Source organism: Streptopelia decaocto, assembly GCF_964273445.1.
Source record: "Streptopelia decaocto genome assembly, chromosome: 6".
Lineage (NCBI taxonomy): Eukaryota > Metazoa > Chordata > Aves > Columbiformes > Columbidae > Streptopelia > Streptopelia decaocto.
This window is the reverse complement of record NC_138660.1, coordinates 45,906,142-45,916,556: the sequence shown is the minus strand read 5'-3', so window position 1 is coordinate 45,916,556 and position 10,415 is coordinate 45,906,142. Positions and strand designations below refer to the sequence as shown.

Sequence of the window (10,415 nt, the reverse complement as noted above, 5' to 3'; positions counted from 1 at the left end):
AACTTGGGTTGGTTTATTTTTGCCAACAACTTATTTTTCTGTATTACCCAAAGAGACCAGCTCTCCCTTACAGTTAAAGGGGTAAAAAAAGCACTCACGCTGCAGCCTCACTTGAGCAGAACGACTTACCCACCCAGCACAGCGTGACCTCTTCCTTCACAGCACTATCGGTGTCACCCTCCGCTGGCCTGGAAACCAGACCTGAGATGTCAACACACGACAGGCACTGCTGCCCCAGCCTCCACAATTTAATAATTTCAAGGCCAGAAATAAATACTTTTTCAAAATGATTTGAACAAAAAAGCTTCAGTCTCAACATGATTTTTCTACATATGTTTCCTCTCCCCAGTTAAAATCATTTATGCTGCATTGTTCTTATTATCCTCACTATCATCTTTCAGTGAATGTCCATCTACAAATTCATTAACTTTTTTGAGGCAAATCATTGGCATCCTAATCTTCTGATTCCCATGAAAGACTCACTTTTGAGATACAATTGCAGCTGCCCCACACTGCCAGTTACTGTATCATACACGTCTTAAAATTCTGTAATCAGCATCCACCAGGTGCCGTATCGCATTCAGCACACCACAGTCAGTCAATACAGACATCCCCAAACACACCAAGGCTGGTTTTGTCAAATGTTTTATTGAGTGTAGACATCTGGAGTACTGTAAAACATGCATTATCTGTAGATTCAAAAAGGAGCAAGCCACATTGTCCTCACTGTCAAACGTGTCAGGCTTGGCATACATGATGGAGATTAATGAAGTATCATGAGAGTAATATGGTTCCTGAAAAGCTTCTACAATTTGGAGTAGGGTCTTAATCGTTTGAAATGCAAAGCTGTTCACATTTAGTGAACTTGCATGTTCACTGGAGGTGCCATATTTTAATTCAAAACAAACAAGAATCATTTCACTGGGGGGAGGGGAAGTTCCCTAGGTAAAAACTGTATGCTTTTTGTTTCCAGATATCCCATCCTAAATAAAAATTCATTTGCCTTTTGGAGCAGCACAGTTTGTTTCTGAGCAACGAACAACATCTGATATTCATTTCTTCTTGGGCTGTTGAGGTGTATTAAATTTAAAGAAGATAATATCTCCATCCTCCACTATGTAATTTCTGCCTTGCTGTCTGTATTTGCCAGCAGCCTGCAAATCAAAAACAAAGGCAAAAGGAAAATGGGTTATTTCATTAGACATCTTATTGCATTTTCAAATTGTAATCATTTAAATACATTTTGGTGAAAAAATGGTACTACTTCAGCTTTAGAGTTTGACAGTCACAATACTTCTCAGTTTGACATAATTTGGTTTTACATACACAGAAAACATATACAAAAATAATTTAACCTCCACTGAATCGGTGGTGCTTAAATGCCATCTGTATTATATAGTGGAAAATCTGTAAACCCTGGCAAGTCTTAAGATAAAGGACACTAAAACAGCTCAATTTTTTTTTTCTGGCTTTCAGGCTTTCTTTTTCTTCATCTAAAAAACCTGCAGATGGCAAACACTGGCGGCCGGAATCTAAACCAGTACTGCTGGAAAGGGCGATCGGCAACAGTTTGCACCACGGCAGCACCGCTGTTAAACCGGGGTATGAGCGACTTCTGGGCGGCTCCAGCAAAGGACACGCGAGTGCCGTCACAACGCAAGATGGGAACACTATGCCAGAGTCACAGCCGCACACGCCTCGTGCTTCAAGCGGAGCTCTCTTGTCTGCTTGTGCCCAGATAATGAAGGACTGAGCAGCACAAAATACAGGCTCGGTTTTTCTATCAGAAATTTCCTTTAGAAGAAATTTGCTTCAGAAGGACAGATATAAGAGGAGATAGGCTGTGAAACCAGGATACAGGAGAAAGCATACAGACCAAAGACATGAAAATGAAATTCGTTACGAAAATGCTGTACTTGAGGAGAGAGGAAAATAGGCAAGGAATCCATTAAATATCTGTACTCTCCGCATCAGAATTTATTATTATATTTTTCTGTCTTTATCTAGTCGTAATTAAACCTGGTATTGTAGAGCCTACAGAGAAGCTGTGGCATTAGGACTGACAGACTGGGCGGGAGGTGGTCTGCTGAAGCATTTATCTTGAAAAGTGATCTACAATATGGAAAAGTTGAGAGCTTCTGCTTTAGATCAATAACCATTCCTGTTTTGAAGTTTTCTCTTGCAGGAGAAAGTGCTTCCATGCAAGACCTCACTGTGCCATTATTCTCAATGACACTGTCACAGTGGTGGCATGCTAAGATCCCGTTACAGGAAAGCTGTTAACTAATGACCTTAGTTGCGGCAGAACAGATCAGATTAATGGTACACAGTTAACTTAGACACCTTTCTTTCACAAAACCTGTTCTGTGAAGCAACGCATTTCCCCCTATTGCTGTCTAGGAATTCAGAGGCTGGATAACCTTGTTGCTCTCGTTCCTTATTTAAATGTTGTCACCAGTGATGCAAGCCTACGGAAAGTCGCAAGTAAAATAGCCTTGACAATAAATATATACTACAGCAGTAATTGACCTTATCCCATATGACTCTATCAATAAATAATAAATAGGACTTTGCAAATGTTTTTATATTTCCCTCCCCTGGAAATTTGTTTAGACTATAAAAGGTTTACTTTCAAGTAGACTCAGTAGTTCTTTCCTTTGAAGATCCTAATAATGCTCAAAGTCAAGAGTAATTAGACTAATTGATGGCATAAACACTAATAAAACAGCGTTGTAAAAATCAGCAGCAAGCGTAAGCTGCAGAAACAGGTACAGAGACATTTTCCAGTTGAATACATTTATTACTCACAAATATTTGTAGAATAAACTGACCTCCACAAAGTAACAATGAGGATTTTTTTGCACGCTATTGCACAGTGTTCAAGTGGCATAGACTTCTTTAATTAAATACATTTTGACAAACTAATTCAAGTTTATGTATTTTTGTTACCAGTTTACAGTTAATTAAAAGTGACAGTGTTCCTTTAAATTCCCTAGAGACCATTTAATCCATTTCCATTGCTATCAGAAACACTGGTTGAAAAAATCAATACCCATTTGTGAATCTTGAGTATGTATTAAACAAGACACGTCTAACCAGTTCATTTGCACTTGAAAGCAGCCATCTGTAGAAGCCAGCTTTGCCTAAGCAGATATGATTGCTAATAATGTGATATCCCTGTAGACTACAAAGCCCACACAGAGCTATTCAGTGTATAGTTCACAGCACTGGCATTAAATTAGTTATGCTGTACTGGTGTTAGACACACACAAAATCAAACTTAAAAATCGATCAACTTGATAACATACAAAGCAAGCAACTCCCATTATCACTGTTATTTCAGTTGACTCCTGAAAGCTCACAAATTTGATTTTGAAATTTACCAGCAATATAAAAGTAATTAGTACTGTGTGTGGCAAGAAGCATTGTATTAAATGCAAATTAGCAGAGACTAGAGTAACAGAACACATTTTTCTAAAAGCAAGTGGGTTTTTCTAACCTTGATTTAAAAATGGAGTAACCAATGCAAATATGCTTGCTTTACAGACACTTCATAACAATAAAAAATTAATCATTAAATATAATTTGAACATGGAAGCTTGATGTCTAGAATCTTACCTTGTGAAATGAAAAAATATATAAGCAAAATACTTATAGATTAATATTTATTATTATTATTATTAAAAACTGATGCAGCTTCTCAGGGAAAACACTTAGATTTGAGGTTCAAAAACTGTTGCTGGCAAAATTTGGATCTTGGTTAAATAAAGTGGTTTCTGACTGCAGAATATTAGATTTATTTATAGCCGAGGTTTCACTTTACAACTACAACTCTACTTCCCTTTTCATAAGGTAGTTCACATGCTGCAACGAACCAATTATACCGGGATATTTTTCCCTCACTTCCTGGGGTTCAAACAAACCTATTAAAGTCCCGCTGCTCAGTATGATCTTCCTTAGTGATACCACTGAGAATAAGCTGAATCTGAAATCATAGTTTTGCATACCTTTCATGCTATCAAATAGCAAACAATAAAGCTCAACCTTTTAAATTCTTTAACACGTTAGAGTGTGTAGGAACCTTCAAGTACTGAGGCTGATTAAATCCAACTAATATTCTTTGTAATTGCAATTTTTTAAAATACAAATCTTAATAAAACAAAAAATGCCAAACGAGAAATCAGACCTGTATAAAATAAAAGGAAGTTTCTCTGCTTAAAGAAGGTGCAAATAATGCAATGGCAACCCAGGGAAGAACAGCTTTTCTTATATGACATTTATTTGCCATGGACAAGTTCAATTCATATTTAGTAACTTCAAATCAGATATAATTTGTCAGCTATAAGAAGGGCACAACTTTGGGCAGCCAATCAGTCTCTGCCCTCTAGTGTTGAGAAAGTGGATGAAACTCTTCTTAATAGAAGTGTCACTACAAAGAAACGTGAGCTCAAGAGAAAAAGTTTTTTATTAAATATCTTCACTGTCTATTCAGTAGACAGTAGCTAGGAGGCTTCACCTATTATATTTTCATGGACTACATACAACTGTTACTGGCACCCCGAACAATCCAAGTAAGGCACGGCATTTCTGACTAAGACATCAAAGGGTGATTGAATTAAATACTGAAATGGTACACGTTAAGATTCTAATTATGTTTATCGGAGTCTAGGAGTGGAATCCACTAATCCTAAAAAAAAGGTATCTTTTTATAATACAATATTTTCTTAACCATCTGCATCCAACATTTGTAATACCTTCACTGCAACCTCAAAACAAGATGACACATTATTAGAAGAAACAGATTTTCTGTATTTCTTGCATTTCATTTTAGAGGCAATTCAAAAGCCTGCTATCTCATCTTAAAAATTTCATTATTCAAAACCAAGTTCATTTTAAAGCTTATTAAATTCCAAACACTAACATGTAAATAGAGAAAAAAAATAATTATCATAGCATTTGGTCTTAGTGTTTACGTTTAGTCCATAAACTGTCCTATCTTGGATACTGAAATAGATGCATTCCAGTAAGTTGGTGCATCTGAATTCTTTCCTAAGTAAAAGATGAAAATAGATCTTGGTCTACTGGTAGAGGTAGCTGTTAAGATTTGCTTAGCACCAGGAACTTCTTCCCAGTGAAAAACAGACTTGGATAAATGGCACGTATAGAGAAAGGGATGAGCAAAAGATGGGGAGCTCACCTTGACTGCAGCTTCTGAACCCTCTTCTTTAAAATCTTCATATTTCATTACTTCAGCCATAATGAATCCCTTTTCAAAATCTGTGTGAATCTTCCCTGCTGCCTGAGGAGCTTTCGTCCCTTTCTGTCAAAGGAAAGACCGGAAGAAAATTAATTGCACTTAAGAAGATTGATTGCAGGAAAGAGGGTTTCTCCTTTTGGTTCGCTTTCAAGATCTGCTGAAACTTTGCTTCCTATCGGTTAAAATGCCACGCATTCAGCTGGGCAATTCTCAGTATTGGGACATATAGATAGATGCCTTCACCACAGATAAACCACCTGATATTAAAGAAGGGCAGCTTTGTTTTTCCTAATGGGTCTCAAAAGCAGTATTGATTTCAGAAGCTACGATTGTGTTTTGTTGTGGGATTCACTTCGATCCTTAGTTTTCCATACAGAAAGTGAGGAAAATAAAGATTTTTAAATAACTTTAAAATCTGAATTACTCATCAAGACTTTTACTTGCGTCCAAATAATTTCAATTAAATGATAACATTCATTGGCAAACCACATCGAAAATGATTTATGGATCTCAAGCCCTACATAGTAGTTTATTTTTATTTCACAATAAATTTAATAAGTCTAATACAGAATAAAATGAGTATTCTTACCAAAATGTCAACAACTGAATCGCTAAAAAATAAAAAATCACAGGCAACTATTATAAGATAATTTAAGTTTGTGCAATAGAGGAGAATGCATTATAACTGTGTGCCTTAAATTACAAGGGCATACATTCTGTGCACATACAACCATGGAGAGAAATTTGAGAAATAATGGTGACCTAAAGGCTGCTTAATAAAGCATGTTAAAGTGCTAAGGAGTCTGACAGTGTAAAGCACAGTTTTTACAATAAAAGATGTATTGGGTTAATATGGCTACTCACTGATGCTTACCTGACTAAATATCTTTGCACATTAAATCAAAGATACTTACAATCAGTCTTAAGATAAACCAGCTTTCAAATTTCCTAATAAAAAGCAAGCATTTCTCCTACTGAAAACAGTGGACTTTCAGCATGTGCTTTTAAAAACTATTGCAAAAATCACAACAATAAAACTCCTGCTTTTATATTATTTTGATAGCTATTTCAGGGACATTAGCTAGCAGTTATCATTTAAAAGGAGAGGAGATGAAAAGGCTAAAAAAATAAACGTGCTTTTAGGAAAATAAGTTTAATGTGCTAAAACATATGCACAAACATCCGTAGCAGTATTAATAAAAATATACATTTACTGGAAATTATGTTGATTAATGAAAACAAATTAATTCCATTGAATGAAATTAAATATAGCACTGATATTCACTGCACAGCACTATAAACACTGATGCAAAAAATAAAAGCTCGGTGACAGACTTACACCTCCAAAAGTTGACATTTTTGTAATTTTTAAGATAAAGTTTGTAACTACATGCATTTCAAAATATTTTTAAATACTAATCGTTATATTTTAAGATATTTACATTCAAAGGCAAACCACTACAGCTCAGCTCTTACTGTCCTCTGGGAATAAATTAGTCAATCTCTATGGCTATAATCATTCTACATCAATCTTTCAAATACGTAATACAATTTTAGGCATTACATAAGCTCCCGGATAAACACACAAACTACCAAATTAAACTAGGTCTAAATATTAAAGTCAGTAAAAGACCTGAATTACTGCACACTGATTTTAGGTTTTGGAGCCTAACTGTGTATCCATGAGGAATATAATGACGTTATATTGCTTTTATTGCTGAAAATGTAATCCGAGCAAAGCAAAGGAGGAATGAACCACCCGCAACCCAAACAAACTTAGTGAATACAAAATGAAAAGCAACATCAATTTCACTGCAGACAAACCCAGTCACACAGATTAAGCAAGCACAATACTGGTACGTCTTATCTCTGACCACAGGAGGAGGGTAGACAGATTCTACAGGATGAAGAAATTCAGACTATGTAATAGGCAGAATCAATTGTTACCTGCCTCAATCAATGCAGCTCCACTTTCACTGTTCAGCAGCTCACAAATAATTAAAGTTATCCTGGACAAAAACCTCATCTGTAATGACTAGCTAACCGCCACCATGACAAACTTCAAAGTCAGTGATATCAATCTGAATTCAATAGTGTGGAACTGGATATAGCTGATGAATAAGTATGAATCTTACCCTGATGGTCCATGCACGCACTTCATCTGGGCCTGCAGTGAAAAAGTATTCTAGTTGGAGTGCTGCATATCCAGCCTTAATGATCTTTGCTAAAGCACTGAAAAAAAAAATGAATCCAACTCATTCAACATATACACATGAAATAGCTAAGTGCCCCAAGTAATCAATTTACATGGAAAGCCATCGTGTATTTGGAAGACAGTGGGTCTACTTTTAAACACAGCAATAATCGCAGAAGCCTTTTTCTTTGAACTCTCTGCAGAAGAATTACTCTTTTACTGCTGCATCACAAAGACAGTATTTTGAGTTGTTTATTTGGCAGGCTACAGAAATATGGGATAAATTTAAATCACCCTACCAGGCAGCACTTTTGGTTTCATGCAATTTTCAGGACTCCAGGTCATGAAAGCATAACTGTTTGACTGAAATCCAATATTGAAACAATTTATTATAGTTCCTCAGAAAAATTATGGCAAAATTTTCTTCACTGTCCTTATTCCCCATGGATGACGAAACAGTTTTGGTGATCATTCCTTCTCAAAAATATACATAACTAATACCTATGTTATAATTAAAACACTGTACAGAGATGACAGATGACAGTTAAAAACTTAATTTAAAATAAATCTTTTCACTCTGTCTCATGGTAAAGAAAGGAGAAGATTCTCTCTTTATAATGGTAATTACTCTGTCATTTATTATTCTATCAGCGCAAGCAATTAAATTACTGCAAGGAAATAGTTGATAATAAAGTGTAGGGAAAATGAATGCTAATTAACCTTTGTGTCATGTTCTCTTCCAGATACTTCTGTTTCTCCTCAGCACTCATATCTTGCAACTTGAGTTCCAAGGCCCCACTAAAAGGAATGACCAAAGCACCCGGGTCGTGCTTGTCCACCCACTCTTTAATTTTTATCAACCTGTAGACAACAAAGGGCACAACATTATCTTGTAGTGCATGCATGGCTGTACCACATTCATTATTATCAAGTAGCACATACATATTCATAAGAATTGCACGGTTTTATGATGCCATCTTTTTGTGTATTGCTTTCCAAGGTCAAGGCATTAACAGGCAGCAATTGCTTCAGGTGTACTCCATTAACATTTCACTGTTTCTTGGTTTCTGTTTGGCATTTCATCTATCAGAAACAGGCATAATTTGAGGCAACAACTAGGTTTTTGGTAGAGCTTAAATACTTGCAATCTAAAATGCTAACTGAATAAAACTTTGTAGGTCTGTGGATGAACATTTTTCTGAGACTTCCAAGGGTGATATTTATCAAACGCAGTGAAACTGGGGGTCTTCAGTTTTTCCTCTGACTTTTTTTTTTTTTTAGAAGCACTGCAGTGGGTAGGGCAGCTGATAATAGCAGACAGAAAATAACACTACACTCCAACTCCTGGATAGCACGCAGCACCCTGCTTTTCCTGGCTACTGATCTCTGAGTTTGCCATAGATAATGAATACAAGGCTGTCTTTCTACTGGTTTCTCCCACCTTCTTAATATCTCCCCAGAACAAGGCTTCTAGATACTGTACGACTATTCTTTTTAAATAAAGAATCCAATTTCCTATTTATAATCTTCTTCAATAACTGGCAGCATCAGTAACAGTTTGCTGTACATCTAATATATTTTTTTCAGTTGAACCAAACTTCAAATATAGAACTACAGATTTACGGTGCTAGTTTTTGAATGTTCAATATCTTATTAAAATTAAGAAAATGTTTGCAGCAATAGCTCATGCTTAAACAACCTTTAAACGCAGGCATCACATTCATGACCGCAAATACTATTCATTTAAATTTAAGGGAGACATTCAGAAATTCCCTGAGAGGAGTTCCGTGTTATTTACAAGGTGCTACTTCTGAACAGGTGTGAACGGTAAGAATGACAACTCCGTATGCTCAGCAAGACAACTCCAGCGGCACAGGACATCAGGAACATTTCCAGTGCACTAAGACATGAAGCACGAAACACACTATTTTGGGTGCCATAGATGTTTCAGACCTGAAGCACCTAGCATCCAGCACAGGGTTATATGCTTGCTGAGTTCTTTTTCTCAGTCCTGCTAATCTCCAAGATTTAGACTAAAGTTTTAACTGCTATTGTACTAAAGTGCTTTGAAACTGTGGCCTGCAAACCTTTAAATAATCAATGCAAATGTCACTTCAGAAAAAAATGAACTGAACCACAAGTTCATCAACACACATTTGTCAAAGAAAATAGCAGGGGATCAGAGCTATTATAAGATTAAGTGCATGGCCCACTGAGTAGGGTTTTAGATGGGACAAAGAATATAAAAGTTTGCTCAACAGTTTTCACACGTTTGTTACATAAGGCTGGTCTTCTATCATTTACTTATGTAAATACCCCATCGGTGGTTTTCAATCCTCATTATACTAATCTTTTTTTCCTCCAGTTATCCAATGAAAATGCAGTCTGCTATCCAGGACTGATACTGCAACACTATTGCCTTCAGAAACATCTGAACTGAAAATCACAATTAAGGTGCTTTTCTGAATGTGGCATGTGACATTTAACAGCACTTCTAAAACTGACATTTGTAGTTAACCAATTCATTTTGGCTAACAAACTGGATATCAAAGTTCAGAACTTAAAAATGCCAAGCTTTTACAGAAAATGTATCTAGAAATGGATCTGCTCTTCAGTGTACTTCAACCTCTGTGCATACGTTACTTTTTTTCTTTAAGAAAGTCCCTAGCACTGGTCTATAGACAAATTAAATAACGTAGCAAGTGAAAGAATAAAACATGCAAACTTGAAAAAGTGAAGTAAGCATAAAGTAATGTCAAAAATTGGATTCAAATTCTGTTTGGTAAATATGGTCATCATAACTAATAAACTAAGAACTATTGTGGAACAACAAGATAAGAAATAATTACTTTGGCTAAAACATCAATTCAGAATAATCATAGTCCTAGACTGTCATTTTAACAGCTTTTCTATTGAGTCCTTAGAGGGATTATTTGCATTCCTCAGGTATTCTATTGTACAATT

The 10,415-nt window shown here is 35.9% G+C and overlaps 1 protein-coding gene across 1 annotated transcript in view; it reads right to left on the bottom strand.

Annotated features, from left to right (window-relative positions):
• Positions 1-629: 629 nt before the first annotated feature.
• OLA1 (Obg like ATPase 1) overlaps positions 630-10,415 on the bottom strand; it is a 101,961-nt gene continuing 92,175 nt past the window's right edge. The window contains exons 8-11 of the mRNA XM_082056642.1: positions 8,172-8,312; positions 7,393-7,489; positions 5,198-5,320; positions 630-1,154 (exon numbers count right to left, since the gene is read on the bottom strand). Coding sequence (XP_081912768.1) covers positions 1,053-1,154; positions 5,198-5,320; positions 7,393-7,489; positions 8,172-8,312 — 463 coding nt within the window. The 3' untranslated portion in view covers positions 630-1,052. The remainder of the gene's footprint in view (positions 1,155-5,197; positions 5,321-7,392; positions 7,490-8,171; positions 8,313-10,415) is intronic.